General features: G+C 40.2%; 4 protein-coding genes across 7 annotated transcripts in view; 1 reads left to right on the top strand and 3 right to left on the bottom strand.

The window, feature by feature from the left end:
• Window positions 1-2,492, bottom strand: part of ksr2 (kinase suppressor of ras 2) — a 92,303-nt gene extending 89,811 nt beyond the window's left edge. For 2 of the 3 annotated variants that reach the window (XM_019272011.2, XM_027278106.1), the window contains exon 1: window positions 1,476-2,492. In XM_019272011.2, the coding sequence (XP_019127556.1) occupies window positions 1,476-1,649 (174 nt within the window). In that variant the 5' untranslated portion in view covers window positions 1,650-2,492. The remainder of the gene's footprint in view (window positions 1-1,475) is intronic. The other variant, XM_019272010.2, reaches the window with a different exon arrangement.
• Window positions 2,493-4,557: 2,065 nt separating this feature from the next.
• Window positions 4,558-8,741, top strand: rfc5 (replication factor C (activator 1) 5). Its single transcript, XM_019272012.2, has 11 exons — window positions 4,558-4,729; window positions 5,294-5,358; window positions 5,454-5,590; window positions 6,001-6,080; window positions 6,190-6,263; window positions 6,592-6,751; window positions 6,908-6,989; window positions 7,093-7,222; window positions 7,343-7,420; window positions 7,870-7,924; window positions 8,033-8,741. Exons 1-11 carry the CDS (start codon window positions 4,692-4,694, stop codon window positions 8,130-8,132), a joined length of 999 nt encoding a protein of 332 aa, XP_019127557.2. The 5' UTR covers window positions 4,558-4,691; the 3' UTR covers window positions 8,133-8,741.
• Window positions 8,383-14,168, bottom strand: wsb2 (WD repeat and SOCS box containing 2). The gene is made up of 9 exons (XM_010732961.3): window positions 13,898-14,168; window positions 13,496-13,664; window positions 12,532-12,731; window positions 12,311-12,442; window positions 11,289-11,389; window positions 10,153-10,349; window positions 9,809-9,898; window positions 9,602-9,718; window positions 8,383-9,309 (listed from the first exon to the last, which is right to left on the bottom strand). The coding sequence occupies exons 1-9, from the start codon at window positions 13,935-13,937 to the stop codon at window positions 9,096-9,098; spliced, it is 1,260 nt and encodes a 419-aa protein (XP_010731263.1). The 5' UTR covers window positions 13,938-14,168; the 3' UTR covers window positions 8,383-9,095.
• Window positions 14,169-15,093: 925 nt separating this feature from the next.
• On the bottom strand, window positions 15,094-22,976 carry vsig10 (V-set and immunoglobulin domain containing 10). 2 transcript variants are annotated; one of them, XM_019272004.2, is made up of 9 exons: window positions 22,685-22,976; window positions 22,271-22,579; window positions 20,278-20,583; window positions 19,522-19,794; window positions 18,059-18,343; window positions 17,386-17,499; window positions 17,202-17,214; window positions 15,501-15,643; window positions 15,094-15,406 (listed from the first exon to the last, which is right to left on the bottom strand). In XM_019272004.2, the coding sequence occupies exons 1-9, from the start codon at window positions 22,734-22,736 to the stop codon at window positions 15,309-15,311; spliced, it is 1,593 nt and encodes a 530-aa protein (XP_019127549.2). In that variant the 5' UTR covers window positions 22,737-22,976; the 3' UTR covers window positions 15,094-15,308. The 2 variants fall into 2 exon arrangements, with proteins under 2 accessions (XP_019127549.2, XP_019127550.2); XM_019272005.2 differs by lacking the exons at window positions 15,094-15,406; window positions 15,501-15,643; window positions 17,202-17,214 and adding an exon at window positions 17,270-17,293 and having other exon boundaries at window positions 17,342-17,499.
• Window positions 22,977-23,480: the final 504 nt, after the last annotated feature.

The raw sequence follows: 23,480 nt of genomic DNA, 5'->3' as shown, positions 1-23,480 counted from the left end.
GTGCTCGTCCAAAAAAACTACCCCACCGTCAAGAAAAAGAAACAACCTCCACCTTTTCTGACCGCCTTTAACCACTGAATCATTTTCATGTAGTCCCTTAGCGATGCATCACAGTTTGTGATATCTTTACTTTTACTGTTTTACTGTTTTAAACTAAAGGATTCATCCACCCTATAGCCTACAGCTTTTGTGAAATCACAACACATTCAATCAAATCTTAGTTGAAAAAAAAAAAAACATTCACAAGGATCTGTCCGGCTAATAGTAATATGTTGTAATATCTCTGTGATGATTATAACAAATAATCCAGCACCCACAATGCTTTGCAAGGCATTTTGGGAACATAGTGAACATTTATCTTCACCGTGTTGTTGGCAGCACATTTGTACTTCATATTAGTTCTCACTCTCTCTCTCTTTCTCTCTCTCCTATTTGGATTCTGTGTCTGTGCAACATTTACAAAGTTCTCTCAGACATACAAGCATTTAATATAAGACTTATCATTTATGATATATATATATATAGCACCATATTCCTGTGACTTTATGATATTGTTATGTCAAATCTCAATTATATTCCCACTGGGAGTTAAAGTGTGTTGATGGTACACACAGATACTCAGCTGGTGAGTTTATGGCCACTTTATTGCACTTAATGGTATTTGTTTTAATCTCCTGGGGCATCACCATAACATTCTTACGGGCCCTTAATGCTTTGCTGTGTCTGCTTTGCTCAATAGTGAGTTCTCAGTGACCTTATCGCACTTTATGGCATTTTTTTTTTATGTCCCGTAACAGCCTCTCACTTGTGAGAGGGAGGGAGGGGTGTTGGACTGGTTTAAGTGGTTTCAAAACGGGCACTGATATTCTCAAACACAAACACCGGGATATTATGGACATTACGTAACGCAATTTACGGAATACCCCACGGGCCAATTAAACGGACAACGATATTTTTTTGTGTACAATTTCAGTCAACCTGCTCGCCTTGCATAACAGCAAAAGGGCCTGGATTCGCTTTGCGAGGACAGATGCGCAGGCTGGCATATTGGTAATGGATTGTAAACACGGGCTGTCTATAGGCCTCGGCTTGCCTGATATTATTCTGATGGAGAAGAGCCACCTTCTCTCCCCGCCACCTGCAGAATGCGCAAGTCTATAACAGCCCACTGCAGCCCCGTGTAGCCTCTTGATTTATTGCACTGCACAACACACAGATAGCTGTCGGCTTTAGCCAGACAATCTTTGCATATTTATATATATGCAACGACAGCACAGACAACAGAAAAGCAGTTTGTCGTAGAAAAAAAAAAAAAAAAAAAAAAAAAGGGGGGTGGTGGTGGTGGTGGGGGGCTGGCACTGAAAAAAAAAAAATATGCATAGTGGCCTAGAAATAAGACGATGACAGCCCCTCCGTATTGATTTAGATGAAGATGCACAGCAGAGATTCAGTCATTCCGCTCACACGGTGCTTACCTCCAGCGTTCGTATCTCTTTTTGTGTCAAGTCGTTGGATGTGGCACATTTGGTCCGTAAACCCTCCAAACTAGAAATGCTTATGTCTATCATATTTTGCACCAACTCGCACTGCTGCAAGGCTTTCTGCAAACTAAGATGCTGCTCCTCGCTTTTTGTCATCTCCTCGTTCATAGTTTTGCGAGCAGTGGTGGTTATTTTCCCGTTGCACTTTTAAGAAAAAACAAAACAAAAAACAATAATAATAAATAATAATGATAATAATAATAATTCAGAAAAAAAACGTGGAGAAGCCCACGAAACGGAGCAACCTGCAAAACGCCATGAAACGAGATGTTGTAGGTTTACAGACGGGCTTTGAGCCGTGAGAGAGTCGACTCCATTGCAACAACAGTCCTCGTAGTTCCTGCTGTTTCATCAAGGTGTCTCTGGTTTGTAGGCTAAATCAAACACAATATGAAGATACCGAGCGGGACTACACGGTTTGCCACAGCATCCATTGGGTGCCCCTTTCGGTTCAAATTGATTTTTTTTTTTTTTCTTTTTAAAAAAAAAAAAGAGAAAGAAAAGCTGTTCAGCGCATCATAAGCAGACGTATCGGTGGGGAAAGCCTGGTGGTTTTAAAGGTGCTGATGTGTGGACTGGGTGCAGGTACTCCCTGTCTCCCTTGGCAGCAGCTGCATCCCGGTTCGCTCCCACCACACCGACATGTTTCCTGTCAATCAAACCCACAGCAACAGCAACAGCATCGCATCGCCCAGGCATCGCCGTGAGGGGCCGATCTCGCGAGATTTAACGCGCCGAGCTCACTCAGCGCAAATTGGGCTCACACGCACGCACGCACACACACACACACGCACACGCGCGCACACACACACGCACACACAGTGCTTCAGCCAATCTCCAGGCCTGTGTGAGGAACTAAGCTGACACCTTTCACGTGTTTTTGGAGGAAAGATGGAGTATCATCGTGTTTTTACACTGTACACTGCCATACGGGACACCTACTCACCTCCACTCTACGCACACACACATTTCTATAGATATTATGACATCACAGTGATTTTTTTAAAGATATGTTTGATTGTTCCTGATGACTGTGTGTGCTTGTATGCAGTGGTATAATGTGTATTTACCCAAGAAGAGCTAATTGTACTTTTACTGAAGTATTTATTTTAGATTTTAGACAACTACTACACTACATTTGATTACTTACATTGCTTTTTAGATGATGATATGAAAAATATTATATGCAATATAATCAACTAATAAATAAAATTATAGACTAACAAGATAAAACTTTATTGAGCCCTGGGGGAGTTCTCAAAAGATCCAGTAGTAGAAATGTGTGTGAAATAACTTTGTCAGTTGCAATGAAGTGACGTACACATTATACAGTATTATACATTGTTCAGAAATGAGTCATTTTGAATGAGTAACTTTTAGTGCTTTGAGTGTATTTTAACTTTTATAGCTTTCAAGTAAAGTTTGAAGAGTTTTACTGTAACAAAGTACTTCTATGCTGTAGTAATGCTGCTGAGCACTGCTTGTTCGTGTTTTATGAGTGTTTCGTCTCTGTTCTTATTCCTTCTTCTGTACTCAACTCTCTCTTGCAAAACTGATCTTGATTTCAATGAGATTACTTGTTCAAAAGGAAAATATTTAGAGACCAACATCATGAAAACCAGAAATTATAGCAAATACATTGAACCTTTAATTATCATGGCATTGGTAAGGGTAAGACCCCTTGAGTTGATCCCATGATAAATGTGAGGGGTCATAATTATAACATGATTGTATATGATTGATTGATCAAATGAAACAATCTGAGGATTAGAAGTCCATCTTTGATTTATCTGCTCACCGTTTATGTTACTAATCTGTGATAAGGCATCAAAACACTGCTTTATTCTAAGGTGCCATAAGCCAAATGTTGGGAACAACTGCTATAAGGTAGTGGGTGAAATAATAATCCAAATCATGTTGCCTGAAAAAATATGTATCACGTATCATGTAATCATGTATATATAGAAATAAGCAAATTTGATTGTCATCACAGCATTATTAGAAAAAAATATCCCATATGTTTTATCTAATTGTAAAAAATCAGATTCAAATGATCTGAAGATTATTAATGACCTGCATGTAGGATGTTGGACAGTTGACTGGCCCTCAGATTATGTTTCTTTCTTTTAATTCTGGTTTGTCTTGAACTGGCATTTTCACACAATTTTGGCATAAAGAATTCTAATATGAAGAAGGCAATTTAGGAGTAAAGTTCATTTAAAAAGGGGGTGAATAAGTTTTGTTTCTTAAAATCAAGTAAAATCAAAATGTGTGTGTAAGCCTACATATGTTCATCACTTTGTTATTGTTTGAACAGCCATTAGTACCATAAACTAATAAACAACTGATAACACCAGTGGTGAAATCAACTTATAAAGTAATCATAAATTATAAGATATATATATAGCCCTTTCCATCTGATTCAATTGCATTGTCCTATTTTAACCTGTTTTTAATGTTGTATTCTTGTAATTTGATTTTGATACTTTTATGGTTCTTTTTGTTTGTTTCTGTTATTTGCTGTCAACTCTCATTTATTGTAAGGTGTCCTTGGGTGACAGAAAGGCACATATGAAATAAAATGTATTTATTATTATTAATACAATAATAATATAATCTCTCTGTTAAATTGTTGATTGTAACAATTTGCTCTCTTTAGAAGGTTGGTGCAGGGATGCCAGCAGAGGGGGGGGTCTGAACTGTACACAGCAATGTCATCTCTCATGAGGCAGGGAGACACAGCTGATATTTTTATATATACTGAGTAAATAGAACAGATTAAAAGGCTGGTGGTAGAATTATATCCGATGTTTATTTTTATTTATTTATTTATTTTTTTTACATCAAACTGCTCACCAAGTGTATTTACAAAGTGGACCAATAATATGTTTGTTTTTTTACAAGTATAAATATTAAAAACTTTATGTTTACTTGTTACCACCACATTTGTTTTTTACAGTGTGCGTAATGTCACTGAAACCCCGCCCACAGGAGCAAACATAACGTGATCCGATTGGTTGTACGTCGTGACGTTTCACGTACGTTTTTGTAGCGGTGGAGCGCGGCAAACGCGGCCACAACATCACGTAGAGCCAAACGTGCTAACCGTGCTAACCCGGCTTGGAGTTACAGTCACAGTGAAAAGAAAGCATGGCTACAAATAAAGCACAGAGCAGGAATCTGCCGTGGTGAGTTAGAGCTCGTTGTTTGTCTCTGATGGGTTCAGATAGTTTTTATAAACCTACTGTAGATACAAGCTAACAGCTAGCCGCGTTGTGATGCTAGCCTTCAAAACAACGTTAAAGATTATTCAAACTTATAAAATATTAAATCTGAAGACACGTCAGCTTTATTTCAGCATATATAACAGCCTGTTAATGCACCAAGCATCGCCTTGTTGCCACTTATAGGAAATCCATCCGCAAAATTTGTATGATGTGTTTGTGAATTACCCAAATAATAAAGTCTGTAATGTTAGCTGTAAGCTGATGGCATATGTTACTTTAATAGAGACACATTTTAAGGTAAGGTATAAGGCCCGTCTGTAGTTTACTTTAGTATACAGAGCATGGTAACGATACTTTTTTAGGGTTAACACGTTGCTAATCTGTTATGTTACTCGTTTGAAATGAACTTGTGCTGCTACTTTAGCAACTTTGCTGCTGCTACTTTAGCAAACTGGACGTAGTAGTATTTATTACTCATAATAATAATAATAACAATAATAATGTGTTTCTGTTTCTGTATTCCAGGGTTGAAAAGTACAGACCACAGAAACTCGACGATCTGATCTCACACAAAGATATCCTGAGCACCAGTGAGTGAGAATAAATCTATATCATCCTTAACAGCTTCAGCCAAACAAGGTTCATCAGTTGATGATTGTCCTTTCTCTGTTTCTCCTCTCTCCAGTCCAGAAGTTTATCAGTGAGGACAAGCTCCCCCATCTCTTGTTCTACGGCCCCCCTGGAACAGGCAAAACCTCCACCATCCTCGCCTGTGCCAGGCAGCTGTACAAGGACAGAGAGTTCAACTCCATGGTGTTGGAGGTAAAACTCCAGCTCGCGTTATAAGCTTTGGGTGTATTGAGGTTTTTGTGGTGCTTCATCTTCATTTTGGACATGACCAGTAGTTTTAGGGATGCAACGATTATAGATTTTGATGGTATGATTATAGTCTGAGCAAAGTTTTCTGATTTTAATTTTTGAAAAATTAAACAAAGAAATTGGGAACATCTCTTATGCAGGTGGGGAAAGCATGCCTTTGTGGTGAGTGCTACATTTACAAACCGTGCAGTGCTCCTTGTCCTGCTTTGTTGCACTGAAAGCTCAACTCTTAAAAGAAACACACTAGTAACATTAAAACACTCACACAGCCGAGCCTTTAACCCTCTGCATCCCCGAGACGAGACCTTGTGGCTTCGTGACTTATTGATATTTGACTCTTTGTTTTCTTGCAGCTAAACGCATCAGATGACAGAGGTATTGATGTTGTACGAGGTCCTGTTCTGAGTTTTGCCAGCACCAGGACCATCTTCAAGTAAGACTAACAATCTCCCTTCTGTTCAGAAATGAATGATCTGCCTGCTTAAACTGCAATTATTTAAGCCGCTGCCTTTTTTTTCTTGTTCGTTCCTCTTGTCCTCCAGGAAGGGCTTCAAGTTGGTGATACTGGACGAGGCCGATGCCATGACCCAGGATGCCCAGAATGCATTGCGGCGAGGTAAAGCCATCTGTTCGGCCAGGCGTCGCCCACTGTGAGCCACACGGCTCAATGAGCAGCCAGACGATTTGGCTGCTGGTGAATTACAGGGTATCTGCTCGTACACCCTGGTATTGTTTTTAAACCAGTCTGATCTGAAGATTTGGTCTCAACATGAGCACGAGTGATTAGAGAGTGTAGATTTTATGTTTCTACTCAGGGCGAGACCACAGCTGCAAGTGGAGTATTGTTTTCAGTGACTCCAGATGTCTAATATAGTCACAAGTCGAATTATTTCTGGGTGATTTGTTTTGAAATCTTCATTGCTATCTCTCTCTTTCTGTTTCAGTGATTGAGAAGTTTACAGAAAACACTCGATTCTGTCTGATCTGCAACTATCTGTCCAAGATCATCCCCGCCCTGCAGTCTCGTTGCACCAGATTTCGTTTCGGCCCGCTGTCCCCGGACCAGATGATCCCACGGCTGGAGCACGTAATACAGGAGGAGAGGTGTGTGTGTGAGTGTGTGTGTGATGGAGAATGTTTATCCATCTACAGTTATTTTAGTTTATTTATTTTAGGTGTGCTGTGTTTTCTTTGTGCTGTGTATTTTAAATATGACACATGCCACACATTCGGCTTCACATAGATCTGTTTTTGTTGCAGCATTGACATAACTCCAGATGGGATGAAAGCCATTGTGACCTTATCATCAGGTGATATGAGAAGATCACTTAACATACTGCAGGTACGAGCAAATGCTCTTACTGATCACCGTGCCTCGCGGCGTTGTGTATTTTTCATTCATGTCGGGCAGCTGAGAAACAACTACGTTACACTTTCCTCTTCAGAGCACCAGTATGGCGTACGGGAAGGTCACAGAGGACACTGTGTACACCTGCACAGGTCACCCCCTCCGCTCCGATATAGCCAACATCCTCGACTGGTCCCTCAACAAAGACTTCAACACAGCATACAAGCGTATCCTTCTCCTCACCTACTGGAATAATTCACTCACAAAGAACCACAAGCCTTTTTTTATCATCTTGAGAAACCAGTAACACCAGTTCAGTTTGTTTTCTTTAACGCCTTCCTCACCAGAAATCCTTCAGCTCAAGACTTTGAAAGGTTTGGCCCTGCATGATATCCTCACTGAGGTTCATCTGCTCATACACAGAGGTAAGGCCACTGCAGATGGCAACGTGTGTGTAGAAAGGGAATTTTTTTTTTTCCTGTAAGAACAGTTACTTTAGCTGTGGTGGTCTAGTGCGTACTGCACTTGTAGGTTTAATCCCACATCTCTCAGAGGAGGGTTCAGGTATTTAATATTTCTCCGTTTAGATGCCTTTGAGCTCTTTTTGCAAGTCTAGTAGATGTGTGGGTGGTTCATGTGTTGATTATCACATGACTTAGAAATATCTAGAAGGAGAACCAGATCTCCATTTTTACTTAGAATGCTGATTCCCTGTACTTGCATAATAATGTTGGTCATGTGCGTGTTCGCGGTTAGCGATGGTTTAAGACGGTGTCCTGTGAGCTTGCTTTATTTTTGGGGGTCAGTATCTGTCGGTAATGTTTTAGTAGTTTGACTCGAGTACCTGAATCATTTCTTCTCTCCTCCGTTGAAGTGGACTTTCCTCCGTCTATTCGTATGGGTCTGCTCATCAAGTTGGCTGACATCGAGTAAGTACGATCCCTCGTGCTTTCTTTCACAAATCTCAGGTTACATACAAGCACGTAACAAGTGGTCAGAATTGTTGCTTTTGAACTTATTACGTGTCGTCTCCTCAGACACCGGCTCGCCTCAGGAACCGATGAGAAGATCCAGCTGAGCTCCATGGTTGCAGCTTTCCAGGCAGTGAGAGACCTTGTGGTCAGCGAGGCCTCGTAGATACCTTTTGCGTTTAACCCCACAAAGTTCTTTCTATTGAGCACAGACGACTGGAGAAGAGAAACATTTCCACCAACTCCTTGGTGGCTACCACGACTTCAAGTATCTGTTATTCCTCTACAAGATTAATTGTCTGTCGTCCTACTGCTTTCGTCCATGTAACAACATTAACAGTCTTTTCTGGAGGTTCAAGGGTCTACTCATTTGTAGCTGTGATGCTCAGAATAGGTAGAGTTTTTTCATTTTCACATTACTGATGAGAAGTCTGTGGAATGACTTGAGTTTGTTTGTTTAGAGAGAGAAACAGATGCCCTCAAGTGTGATTGCCCACCACTGCTCCACAGAGTTGATGTACAGTGCAGACACGAATGCTCGCAGCTATCTGAATCATTCACTTCTGCGTGCAAACTGAGCAAAAAGGAAGGCAGTTGTTTGTAACTCCAGTACCAAAAAAAAAGAAAAGACATGTCGTAAGGGCACTTAAAATATGCAATGAGGTAAAACATATTAAAGGAATATGTGAAATAACACCATATACATCTGTGGAAGAAAACATCTGGGACATGTACTTGTGCTTAAATCTGTTTAATAAAACTATTTTATAAGTAAGTCCAGTTTCTGTCATTAATTACATAACAATTCATGTGCTGATACAGTAGTAGTGCATGTGAGGATGAAAACAGGAATTATAAATCCATACATTTTATTTACATAATAAATTAAGTGTATAAAATTGGGGTATTCAAGTCAAGCATGTGAACAAAGAGTTATGCATCATTTTCCAATAGTGCAATAAATGAAATCCTTAATGTTGGAATGAATCTAAAGTAGATTATACTGAGATGCTTCCTGTGCTAAATGAAAGCATCTCAATCAGCAAACAAAAATATTTTTATTATGAGAAAATGCATAGCAGTCACTCGCTGTAAATGTCAGTAGTTGCATCGTGTTAGCATTTCCTATTTAACCCTCCCACTCCTCTTCATCTGAGGAGCAGCAGGTGTTGAGGCGTTCTGGGATGTTTCTGTAGGTGAGGTACTCGAGGATCCTCTTGGGGAGGGGCAGCGGCTCCATCTGGTGCGTGGAGACTGAGTGGCGCAGGATGGACCGGCACAGGTGGCACAGGCTGGGCACCGTCCTGGGAGCCCTCCAGAACCTCACATGGCCGTCTCTGGTTCTGTCACGAGAGGGTATGACGAGTGTTACGGTTGTATGATGAGCTGCACGCAAACTAAAAAAGGATGCATCTACCTATATACAACTATCAATTATCTAAATGCTCAATTATCTGTTGAGCAATTAATTGACTAATAATTTTAACTATCTAATTTTGTTTTGACTGAAAAAAATTTGACCAGCGGGGAAGTGGGTTAAGAAGTTCTCGATGCTTCTTTTCATCATGCCACCACCCTTCATAAGCTACAACATTTCTAAAACCACCAATCACTTGAAACACTTAGGACTTTTACCCTGTGGCGACCACTCCCCCTTGTGGATGGTACTTGCAGCAGAGTCCATTAGAGTCGCGGTCCGCTTTGGTCTGCATCACCATCCCTTTCTTTCCTGGCTCCCAGATCCGAAGAGCTCTACAAAACACATTACATCTGTTTGAAATCGTTCTGCCAATAAACAAGTTCATCATGACATATTTAAACAAATCATGAGATGACACTGACCTGTCATCAGTCACGATCGCCAGGTACAAACCGTTGGGAGAGAACTGTATTGATGAGATTTGGTTCTGCCCGTAATCTTCAAAGTAGTCGCTATGGACAGAAAAAACCCCAACAACATTAATCATGTCCTGTGTCCAGCAGCCAGTCAGAAAACCTTAATGTCTCGACAGGTTGCACAAGTCACAGGACACCAGGACATATTGTCAGGCAGTGCATCAGATGTAAACAGTGATAGTGAGAGTGTAGGATGCACCTTCCTGGAGAATATTGGCATCAAAAATAAAACTCCACCACAAATTACTTGGAGCAAAAGTAGTACATTTTGAGACTGGGTGTAAACTTACACCAGAGTGGCCAGCTTCTCTGCCGTGTACGGGTCCCAGAGGTCGATCCACCAGCTTGAGCCACTAAAAGCTGCAGTGGCGAGCAGAGCCCCGTCGGGTGAGAACTCGCAGGACGAGAGGAGGTGCAAGGTCTTATGGGGTCCCCCTGTCAGGTTCCTCATGAATGTATATGACCGCAGACTCCACAGACACACCATCTAATAAATGTAAAATCATTAACCATTAATGAGTTGTTTGTTTTGTTTTGTTTTCATCTTGCTGTAAGGCTTTTACTTTGGAATGATTAATGTAGGTTTAGTCGAGGCTCAGTTACTGCAGAAGTTGCAGTGCTAGAAAATCTAGTTTAGTCATTTGATTCTCAGTGATGGATATCAACAGGACAGGCTGGAACACGCAACAAACCGTTTAAAGCGTCGTTGTGATCTAAGAGTCTGGTATTACACAATGTTATGCTGTCTGCTTTTCTTTGCAAGTGAGAACGTGACAAATTAGCAGTTTGACAGGAGTGGGGGAAAGTGCTCCAGATGTCTCTAAACAAAGAGAACAAATTGCTAAACTCTCGGTCAGTGTCACCACAACTAAACGCAGGAGCAGATGATAACCAGATCGCTGCATGCTTGAGGGAGACAGACAACTGCACTAACAAGCAAACTCTGCACTGGAAACCCACTTAAACCCATCTGGACCAGCAAATACAGTAGTCTAAAACTAGAGGGGAGACACTGCTCTTAAGATCAGAGACAAGCTTGTGGCCAAAAATGTGTATGAATATTTGCACAGATTCCTCCCTTAGGAGAACTCTCTCTTTAGTTGGCAATGATTTCAGTGTCCTTGAAAGATGCAAGATTATGTCTCTCCTTATCAGCCTAAATCACAAAGTTGCAATAGAAAAGAGTTTCCACTCTCCTCAGCTGATAGTTGCGCTGACTATTCGCCTCTTTTGCACAAAAACCACCAAGGAGGAAAAGGGAATCTTTGAGTTAGCATTTAGATGTACTGTAGTTTAAATACACGTAGATGAAAAGTCTATAAATACATAAAAGCAACAAACATTACGGAAGATAATGTCCTCCGGGATCTACAGTAACACAACCTTTGTGTCTTTGACAACAAACTTTTACAACAATATAACTCACTCTGTCAAATCTGCCGACAGACGCGATCATACTACAGTCTGAGGATACGCTGCAGCAGCTGATCCAGTCTTTGTGGCCGGACAGCACCTGCACCTTTTTACCTGTAACAGACAAAATAAATTGAACTGAATGAGATAGTGCTGGAGGGTGTGACTGCTATATGTGTCAACAGGAACGTTTGTTTGCTTTAACCTCTTTCATTTGAACAGAAGGTTTGGTTCAGTTGGACTACACGGTGACAAAACACAGAGGAGAAGCGATAATTCACTGAAAGAAGCAGAAACTGAAATTGCACTCAGCTAATGCTTATTTCCTATTTTTAGACTTTAAACATCCTTGTGTAGCGAGTGCTTTCAGTCAATATAGAGTGAAAAATCCAGTCTGCGGAGCGTTTAATGGCTTTAATGTTTGAGCAAGGACAGTTCAATGTGCAGGAGCGACATTCAAGGATGCTGCGAAATAAGACAATTCAGTCAGCTGTGGAAAAAGCCTTGCATGTAGTCTGCAAACCAAATACTGAGCGCAAATAATACAGAAACATGTACAGCTGACATGAATGTCTTCTGTCATATTAGTAGCTTTATGAAAGATCGAGCTCTGAGTTGACAGTTCCGGAGAAGGCACGGTCATTATCTTAATTCCCTTACGGAAGTGTCCCACGTGTGTTGAACACACCAACAGGTTTAATTTCTTTGATTGTTATCGACATTAAATGGAGCCTAAGAGGTTGGAGATCAATATAAAAACACTTTCGATGCTTTGGAAATGATCCACAGTCTACATTAAACAAAACCTGAGCAAATAAACACAGACGATATTCCATACTGTAATTGCTCTTTAGTAATCTCCACCCTTTATGCAAATACCTGCTATTACCTTGAACTATTTACCTTCTTGTGAAACTGTGTGTTTGCATTGCATTTTGATCATGTCAGGGAAGGTTTGTTTGTGAGCACCCAGACAAGAGTTGGTGATAACATTCAAAAACTTTCCAGTCCCCAGTTATTAAATACAGCACATACCTTTATGAGCCAGGTCCCAAATCCTTAACGTCTTGTCCCGAGAAGATGATATGAGAGTGAGCGTCCCGTTCTGAGGAAAGACCAGGTCCCTTACAACGCCTTCATGGCCATGGAGATCAAACACAGCAACACCTGAAAAACACAGAAAGCATTTTTTTTTTAATTAGCTACAACTGATCTTCAAACATCACAGATAACACTCTCGCCGGCTGAAATCTCACCTGATAAGACGTTCCAGATTTTGATCACCCCGTTCTCTAAGCCCGTGGCGAGAAGCAGGCTGTTCCCTTTTGGTGGTGTCCTAGCCGGGCGTGCTGATTTACCACTTTTTGGAGGTCTGGGCCCGAAGGCAAGACCCCACACCGGATGACCACAACTGAAGCTCTTGTCTCCTCGGTCAGTCTCTCCATCCTGACTGTCTCTGTGGGTGAGAAGAGCATCAAGTATGCAGATACCATAGAAAAAAAACTCACATGGTTGGTTTTGTTTTTACCAACTTTCATTGCTTCATATTAATAGTGGCTGGTGTTTGATCACTAAGGATGGTATGGACGGAGACCTGACCAGTATTAAAAGTATTTTATGCTCTAAAACAGTTCAAAACTATTTATTTTAGACTACTATTTTATTAAGGTACAATTATTGGCTTATCATTGATGCACTGGAGCAATTTGACATATTTAGTGCCAAACTTAGGTATCTAAAAAGATATTGTTCTGATATATGGTATACTTATTGGCAATGATATTGAAAATTTCCATGTGAACACATGGAGCTGAAAAGAAAAGGAAATCCTCTCTAGGCTTTTTTACTCTATTTCTTATAAGAAATAACTAAATAAAAAGGTGCTATCAGAATCAGATGATATGAGACATAAAGTGACTCTTTGACATGAAGGGACAAATGTATATGTAAAACAGCCACAAAATTCTGCAATAATGTAATAAATATGTAAATAAATGCATAGAATATGCAAAGTGGTGACTACAGTCAGTTTTATTATATTTCTGATTAAACAAAAAGGTATTTATTCTTATAGATTTCTTTACATTTAGTTAGAATTGGATTTAATAATTGAAAGACAAGCCACCATGTAATGTTACTCCTGGCCTGTTTCTAGAAGCTACAGTGTACGAGGTGCACCTGAATGCGTCATGCGTGGATTAAATGTACAGGTAAACGTACTCGGAGTCAAGAGGCCAGGCGACCACCCACACAATCCCGTGTCCCATGGACCAGGCGAACCAGCCTCCGTCCGGGGAGAAGTCCACGCTCCAGGTCTCACATCCCGCCCGGCCCTCCAGAGACGGTGGGCGCCTGGTCTTCAGCTCCAGGATAAGTGCCGGGTCGGACGCTGGAGAAGAAGAGCGGAGAGGAAACATGAATTCAGCAGGTGACAGATTCATCTTTCCCTGACAGGTTTCGGGGTCGTATCTCCCCCTTTCCTTCCCTATTTTCTTACCACCGTCCCCGCTCGGCCGTGCGTGTTTTCTGGAGGTTTCTCCAGGGACCGCCGCCTGGTTACGGAGCGTCGCAATGACAGCATGACCCAGCTCAGATACTGTATTAAATAAATCCGGGACTTACATGTCGCTTGTAGCTCCGCGTTGTTTTCCGTGGAGCACATCGTGTCCGTCTTTTACATTCTTCGCTTTATGGCTCACTTCCCGCAAACGTCGTCCCTGTTTGAGGAGACTCTGTCATGTCCGGACGCAGCTCGGACTCTGCGTGGTTACTCCAACCGCACGCTGTTTGTGTGTCAAGTGGAAAATGTGAGAAAAAACCCAAATGTTCATCTGATTTCCTGTTGCCTGACTCACTCTCTGCCATTGGCTGCAATTGTTTCACAACGTAGTCACGTTTTTCTTCGATTACGTAACCTCATTAAAGCCCTCACACGCCACACCCCCTTCATGAAATTATAATACCTAATTAGCCTGTTTCTTTCCACTGTTGATAAACATTGATGACATAACAACTTTCATCTGGTGATGTCATTATTACAATATGGTGATTTCATATTCTTGCCAGATTAAAAAATAAATACAAAATGTGCTTTATTGTGTCATAGAAAACGTGCGTTATTGTAACCTGATTTTATATCTCACATAATATCGTAATCTGGATTAACAGCCACATCAAATCAATAATAAAACTATATCATAATGCCGGGATTTATATCCGATTATGTCCTTTCATCTCCAGCAGGTTAGATTAAATTAAAGGTCCAGTGTGTCAGATTTAGGAGGCTCTATTTACAGAATGTGGCAGAAATTGAATATAATATGCATAATTATGTTTACATTAGTGTAAAACCATCTGAAAATAATACTTTTTATATCTACAGACCGATGCTGAAATCCAACCATGTTAAATCAGACAGAACAAACTAAACACTGCTTTACACTTTATCTATTATTTATTTGTCATGTTTTAATTTCTTTAAAATGTTGTTTTATCCTTTTAATTTGCATTGTTGTATCATATACCGGGTGTCTGTTTGCATTATGGAAGCATGCTGAACTGCCCGTGTATCAAATATCCTGAAGCCTGGCTTGATTTTTTTGAACAAACCCAAAACAAGAGAAGTGACAAACCGACTCCACCACATTGTTGAAATGGTTCCAGTCTAGAGTTGCATTCTAGCATGAGATAGTCACCGTTCATCTGTATGCTGTGTCTACAACACAGGGTGGAGATGTACGTAAATCAGCGGTGACATATGACAAAGCCATTTTTTCACCACCAAAGAAAGAAAGAAAAAAAAAAAGACGCCAACGATCACACGTTTTGTTGTGTTGTTCATTTACTGCATGAATCTCAATATCAGAGCAACATATTCAAAATGACGTACAAACAAATCAATCATAGAAATAAGCTTACAAAACCCTGTTTTAAAAAAAATAACAAATGAATAATCTTCCACCGATTCGGTTCACATTCTCATTGGGAGTAAATATTATATATCTTAAAATAAAACACTAAAAACACCCAATACCTAAAATGTTACAAGATCCGCTGGCTCTTCTGTCTGTACACTTTCTTCCTGCTGCTCAGGGCTTGTGTCAGCAGCAGTTTCTGCATCCTCATGATCACCTTAAAAAAAAGAAAAGAGACATTTTTACATGACCACACATTTTTAACACTTCATTTTTAAAACTATAATATCAATGCCACAATGTGGTCATACTCGATGGGATTCGATGTATCTGGACAAGCGTTGTGTGGCATCCGTTGGTTAACGGAGGCAGCCTGGGTACGTCATCTTGAAAGATATGTTCGTCTTCTGACTCCACCAAACTCAGAACATCTCCTCTGTCCTCCTCCACATTCCTAGAAAATGGAGAGATTATTAGAACATTTGAGGTGCATGTCCGAAACCGGACTATATGACAACAAATACCTGAGACTCTTTCACACGGCTAAAAATGTTATTAGCTGCATTCCAGGAGTTGTTTTGTGTTGTGTCAACATCTATGTCCAGATTCCACAGAGGTTTAGAGAACTGAGTTCATTCACACTGGTTAGCCTGTTGTCAGTAACGTGCCAAGTAAAGCAATGAACAAAAATACTGACATCTAGAAAACACAGATGCTCTGCAGATGTTTCATGGGGAAGAAACTGCAGTCAACAACATTAATCAGGCCTCAAGGATACACACAGTGTATTCTGGTCAGAATCACTGGATTTACAACATAAAAAACTCCACAGAGTTTACACAAAGATGTCTGAGTATGCATAGTAGCTGCTTCATGTTGACACATTGGTCCCACAATGCAATTAAATAAGGCAAAGTTAGAAGTCGTGCACAGCTGGAAAAACACATTTTAACAATTATGAACCCACTCTCATGTCGTTATAATGTGCAAATTAATTAAAAGGGGATAAAATACAATTTTTTTTCTGATGGATTCATACAGTATTACTACTGAACACTGATGCCAAACTGATACAAAAGGGACACTCGATTAAGAGAGAGACTTAAAAATCTGATTTACTGCATTCTACAATCATTTAAATGTAACAACTACGGTAAAGAAATAATGAACTAGAAGAGTGCAGATCTCTACCAGGCGTATCTAGGGTTGTGATATGTGGATTCCTGATTCACATGTACATACAAATAATCCACCCGCCACCCACCCGAACAAATTATTTTCTTCTATTTAGAGACCCGCATTCACATGGGCATTTCACTCCACCACTACCTGGTCCTGTAGGTGGTTTATTTAGTGTGTGTAGTTTATTGATGTATTTAGAGAGAGTCATTTTTGACATTTCTATGCACACAGTAATGTCACAGCAACTACTGTGGGACTTGTAAACTGGAAAACTACAAACTGTAGTTATACACTCCACAGGACAGAAGACATTTTTAGTTTCTGGACTACATTTTTTTAGACAGCTCTGATGGAGCTCAGCATTAAGGAGGGCTAAACTATTTGTCTGTATGAACCTAGATATCTATGTGAGTGAGACCTTTCGGATGTTTCTATACATCCAAAAGATCTCACTCACACAGACATCTTAACATTAGATCCTGACTAATCCTGTCAGTGCATCAGGAGATTTAAATAATCAATGAAGTTACGCTGCTTTGCCCCATATATACACGCACATTAAGAACCGCTCTTAATGGAGAGGCACTTCACACTATTTCACCCAGCCGCCATCAATCATAATGTTATTTTTTTTATGACTTGTGTCCAGCGTGTATGCACTAGAGTAGTGGATGAAAGGGAGACAACATGCAGCAGAATAAGATTGCAAACTGAAGTTGTTCTTGATAATTTGCAGCCGCTTTTTCCAAGACGTCTTTTTTGCACCACATAATGGACTGGGTCACTAAAATAAGCATGCAGTATTAGATAATTAAATATGAGATACTCACCCAAAGCCACCACCTGAAACACAAATAGGAACAGAAATTGTGAAATTAGCAGGTTTTTATGATTTATATTTTTGTGTCAGTTTTCAGACGCAAAACTATGTGAAAATTTAATGTGTGCAAAAGGTCGTTCGCTGCATGCATTTGTGACTTCCGTGCTTATTTTGCAAAGATGGACAAAAGTTACCCAAGCAAATTCGGTGTCGGCTGGAATAAACTGTTTTAGCTATGATAGCGGCTGATCCCACGATCAGTGCAGCTATAAAGATCCCGATGATGGCTCCAGTGTATGCAGAAGAGGCTGTTTGAGAAAAACAACAACAACAACAAAAAAACACACAAGACAACAGGAGAAAGTTATGAAGCAGAAAAAGGGAGGAGCAGCAGGTTTATCAGCATTCCACACCTGTAATGACTGGCTCATTGTTTGAGTCTCCTGGTTCATTCATGTACAACAAAAGAATAAATACAACACTTTTTGTTTTTGCTCAATTAAAAGAGATTGTGAATGCACACAAAAAGGATTGTTTATATTATGCCTCTATATTTTATATCTCTCGAATTTTGTTCACAAATTTGTTAAAAAACCCTGGTAGAAGCCATTAAAGTCCAACCAACCTGACAGGTGTGGCAAAGCAGGATGCTGAAAAAAACAGCATGACTATTCGACATGTTTGTCTTGGACTGGTCTCAATAAAAATGCCATTCCATTGCTACTGCTCTGCTGCAGCATAATGATGCAAAGATATGCACATTTTCTGTTATCTGAAAGTTCTTGCATGGCCTGCAACCTTCCCAAACATGTCACCCGCTGAACATGTTTTGGATTTTTTTTTTTAAATCATTAATGTCTCACTCACTTCTCACAGTGAGGTAGACTTCCAGCTCACGGACAGAGAGGGGGTTCTCGCTGCGGCAGAAGTAGATCCCTTCGTCGTCCTTGCTGATGTTGTGTATGGTCAGCTTGAAGGCGGGGCCTTCCTCAGACAAGACGTACTTCGAACTAGGTACAATGACCTCCTGCTGGAGCCCTTTTCTCCAGGTGGTGTCTGCAGGAGGGATCGACGCGGTCTCAGTGCAGGTTAGAGTTACACTGGTCGTCTCCTGAGCCATGGCCAACGGCTCACCTTCAGGATACGGAGGCTCTGGGAGAGATGGACAGACAATGAATGGATTCTTCTCACAATTAATGAGACAGACTGTTATAATGTTTTTTAACATAAATTGCGGGTGCATTAGTGCACATGGCATAAAGGGTAACCTGGACATTTGTGAAGGCACCGTTAATGCTGAATGATATACATATATACATATGCTGCCAAGTAGACAATGCTCTTTCAGTGACTGCCTTGCTTATTTCAGCAAGCTGATGACAAACACACACACACACATATTCTGTATGTATTCCAACAGCAGGTGTAGTAAAATATGACAAAAGAGACTGAACTGTTGAGCAGCTGAAATGCTACACCATGCAAGAATAGGAAGTGGTCTCCTCAGTTCTCAAACACATGGAGAAGTACTCCTAACATATAACAACATAACAATGTGTAGACGTGCAGTGGTAGACAGGTAGAGCTCAAAGCTTTACAAAGATTGCTGATAAGGCTAACTTATCACAGTTTTGCATCACCTCATTGTTTGCAGTTTCTGTCCTGTGATGATCACACTACTGACTGACTCACTAACAGTTCACCGTCCTCATGGGCACTCTACCAACTGTGTCTCACTATGTGCTTAAAATTGAAGGCAAACGAATGACGGTTGAGGTTATTAAGGACGATATCATTTATGATACTCATTGGAACATCCAATGATAAATAGGTGTTTGCAGCTTTAAAGAAAACCCTCTCTTCCCAGAAACAGTGTCAGTTACTCTGGATCTGAGCTGTGGATCAGATCTGAGCTGTGAATAGTTTCATTGTGTGTTTTCCGTGGATGATCCAGAGTAACGGGGACATTTAGGTGGGAAGCAAGGTTTCTTAATGTCTTTTTAAACGTACTTTTTCAATGCTGTGAATGCCTCGAAACAAGATAACATTGACCTTCATTGTATAAGGGTGGAGGCAGAAATCTCTGAAATGGATATCTCAAAAATAAATCCATGTTAACCCCAATGTTAAAAAACTTTCTGCATGACAGAGGCCTCGAAACCTGAACAAATAAAACCAAAATATGAGAAAACTTAACGTAAGTGAACACTGTACACAATTGTTGCTTGCTGAAGGGTCCTAGTGCAGTTCATTGGCCTCTAAAGTGGAAAGCACATAAAAGATTCAACAGTTGGACATCTCAGAGGCTCATTTCACCACAACATCCTTACTGAGGGTAAACGAACACGACTTCTTCTTTCCTGCAGCGAGTGCTAGATGCTGGGCCATGCACTTCAGTGTCTGGTTGTCGTGCAGCGCGGAGCGGTTCAGTGTCACAGACAGACTGGCCGTCACCTCAGATGCATAGACGTGTCCTGCCCCCTTTTCTTCCGCCCAGCGCAGCGTCGGGGTGGGATACGCTCCAAACCAGGTGCAGTTGAACTGGATGTGGGAGGGGTCCTGTGCTGGTACCCACATACACTCTGGATGTCTGTCTGGAACATCTAGACAAGACAAAAACATCAATAAGGGAGCTGGCAAAAAAACACAGAAATCAACTTTGGACTGCTATGTTTAATTAGTCAACTGATTTACAGCAGAAACAAACTGTGCATACGGTCAAATTAAGTCCAAATAGTGATGGATTTTTTTTTCCTTTTAAAGTTTAGCAGAGGAAATCTTTTACTTTTTAATCTAACTTTTTTGTGCACATAAGACAACTTGATAATTAATTTAATTAGTAACCTTTGTTTCAACTTTCCCCTTATTTTTTTTTTTAGATCATCAGATATCTAAAAGTACATTCAAATACTGGTGAATAGCTTCTATTATTCCTAATAAATTTCTCATTAATGCACTGCACTCAATCTAACCTAACCCTCCTATATCCTAAAATCAGCCTGTTGTTATACGGTTACTACAATCATGCCACAGTTATCACTTACCTGTCTAAATCATTTATTCTGAATTCTGCTCATGGTACTTACAGTATACTAGCAGCTGTGTGCTCATATTGACAGCCTGGTGAGAGATGGTGTTGTTGGCCCTGCAGCTGTAAACTCCCTGAGCACTGGGCTGAATGTCTTTTATTGTGAAGCCCAGCCAGGAATCAGAGGTCGCAACCAGCGACTCGTTGTTAGACGAGGCACCTGTGAAGGACCAGCGGAGTTCCTGTGAGGGGTGGGACAGGCCGGAGCAGTTAAAGGAGACGGTCGTACCCCGAAAGGCGATGAGTGTGCCATTGGACAGGGCAGTGGCTGGGCCGATGGATATAGATACATTTTCTGGACCACCTGAAAGAAGACAAACAGTGCTGCTGTTCAATAAAACATCACACATTATTCTCAAGAGTACATTTGTAATGTTGCTTTTTATGATTTGATTGATCATTATTAACAAGCCTGAATTGCCTGTAATTGTGACTAATGAGATTTCTTGATACAAATTCTGACAGTGTAACTTGTGTTTATCCTTTAATATCAAGCTGAGAGGTATTGATCGCTTGATAAATCTATATAGCATCGTAATGGGAGTGTGGTCAGGGACCAATGATCTGTTAAAGTCAAAGATGAACACAGACTTTGCTGCTCAGATGTGAACGCAACATTAATGGCAATGGGATATTCTTTAATACATGTTTAAATTTCTTCTCTAGTGCTGAAGCAATTAGTCAATTAATTTGGAGGTTTTCAGTTTCTCAACTTATGAAGACGTCACCTTGGGCTGCAGAAAACTGTGGATGGCATTTTTCACTATTTTCTGACTTACAGAATGAAGAACACATTGAATAAACAAATGTTACACAAATTGTTGAATTTGTCTGTAGTGGGCTACTGTAGAAACATGGCTGACTCCATGGAAGAGGACCTGCAGCATCAGTAGATATGAAAGGCTAATTTTAAAAAGGTAACTAAAGCATAACGATTCTCATTTTCAGATGATTATACACTAATGAAACACAGCTATACATAATATTTACCATTTCTATCTTACATTCCTTAAACTTACATATTGGACCTTTAAAAGCATTCAAACATCAATTATTTCCATTCTGGATTAATTATTACTTTAAAGTTTGATCTATAAAACTGTGGGTAGGGACATATTTCACTAAAGCTCAAGGTGAACATGTGAACGGATGCTCAGTTTACTATTACATAAAAGAAAATCAGCAGAAGATGTTTGACATTTTTGATAAGAAAACTAAATAAATGATTTCTTGAAAACTCCTTTGCTTTTCTGTCATTTCTTTCAAATCAGTTGGCAAATTGTCTCTAAACTTAATGATTTATTTAAAAAGCATGACACATTAAATCACTAGATGTCAGTTGCATCCTACTCGGAGGGCTTCTTTATTTCTGTTTTTGTCCAGCACAGTATCATTCATCCAGTGGTGGAATATAACTATAAACATGTAAGCATTGTAGTGAAGCACAAATTTGAGGTACTTGTACTTTAGTCTTTTCTTTTCATGCCACTTTCTACTTCTACTGCGTTTCAGAGAGAAATAATGTACTTTTCACTGAACTACTTTACAAATGAAGCTTTCTGCAAACAAACCCTATAAAATATGATGTTTTGTTCTAAAATTGAAATACCCAACAGTGAGTACGATACACCTGTGATGATCAGTGTCTTCATCGATGAACAGGAAACAAACTAGCAACTATTTTTTCAACTCCAGTTTTGATGATTTTCTTTTTCATAATCAACAAAACAAACTCTGTAACCGTGACACCCGAAAGCAAACATGAATGAATTAATGGAGAATGTTTTTGTTTTTTTTATACTTACATACTTTGACATGCAGGACTTTGTAATGGAGTCTTTTTACAGTGTGTTATTCAAGTAAGTGGCCTGATCACAGCACTGCATGTAAGGCCTTGCCCTGATATGTGGAAGAACCAGTTTGTGTCTACTAGAAATGCTGCTTCAATATAAATACTAGACTCATAACAGGGCATGCATGTGTTTACTCACTGACTACTTGAAGCACGACACGTGCCACATAGCTGATGTTGCCTATGGTGGAGTTGCACAGGTAGATGCCCTCATCTCCAGGTGTCGCCCCGTTGATGTTCAGACTCCCATTGGGTAGGACTGCGAGCCGCTGACCGGCAGGTGAAGGACTCGGTGAAGTGCCACCACCTCGTATGACTTCTCGTCCATCTTTCATCCATGTCGTTAAAGTCGGCGTTGCAGTACCGACGTCGTAACACGGAAGTAGAACAACGTCGCCCAACGCGGCTGTCAACACCGTTTCGGTGGAGCCATTACCCGAAACCTCCGCTGCGACAAGAGGAGGGAGAAAAAAGAAAAAAGAAAGCAGCGTGAGGAGAGTTTTCATACACACCTGTGTTACCTGGCTGTCAGCCATCAGTTAAAAAAACTCACCTGTCGCAGATAAACACAGTTGTAGAAGCGCTACAGTTGCGACTATCTTCATGATAACTTTCCAATTGGCTACATCACCCTTCAAAAGAAGTGAACAAAAGGTTTCCAGTCCGAACCTGTCTGACTAGTGCACCTGTGAGAGCCTGTCTGTAGCACGCGGTGACACACAGGACCCCAGTCTGCCCATTATAAACCACAGCAGACACACAATGTCAACTGAGGTGACCGGTCTGACATGATGTGTCCCTCTGTCTCTGTCTTTCTTGTGCTTTATTTACTCAAGCATGCTGATCCGGAAACTTTGGCACCAAGAAACCACACCCTGATTTCACCTTGTTAAAGGTACAGTTACACTATTTTTCTTATTTATTACAAGATGCTAAATAATAATAATTCTTATTTTTTATTGTTGTTTTATTACTATTTCTATTATTTTTGTCTTATTTATTCACGTTTTTTTAATGGCTATTGCTCTTACAGTGTTCTTAAATCTTTATTTAGTCTTGCTTTTGCTTGACCTCAGCTCATCAGCTGATACTAATGCTATAAGTAAAAGTCCTGCATTACTAGGTCCACTTTGTGGGAGTCTCTATTTACAAAATATGAAAATATAAAATATATGTTTTGGATTTTGGGATATTTTCTTATGTTTTTTGGATTAATATCACTGCTACATTAATATGTATGTTGTACTGTACTGCTGTTGAGGTTGATTTTACTGTTGGATAGTTTAATCTACAGAAATGCATCATATTCGATAGCATCAAAATATGTTTGTAGAGTCGCTGTCCTGTGA

The sequence above is a fragment of the Larimichthys crocea genome, chromosome III (genome assembly GCF_000972845.2).
Source record: "Larimichthys crocea isolate SSNF chromosome III, L_crocea_2.0, whole genome shotgun sequence".
Classification (NCBI taxonomy): domain Eukaryota; kingdom Metazoa; phylum Chordata; class Actinopteri; family Sciaenidae; genus Larimichthys; species Larimichthys crocea.
This window is presented reverse-complemented; position numbering and strand designations above follow the sequence as displayed.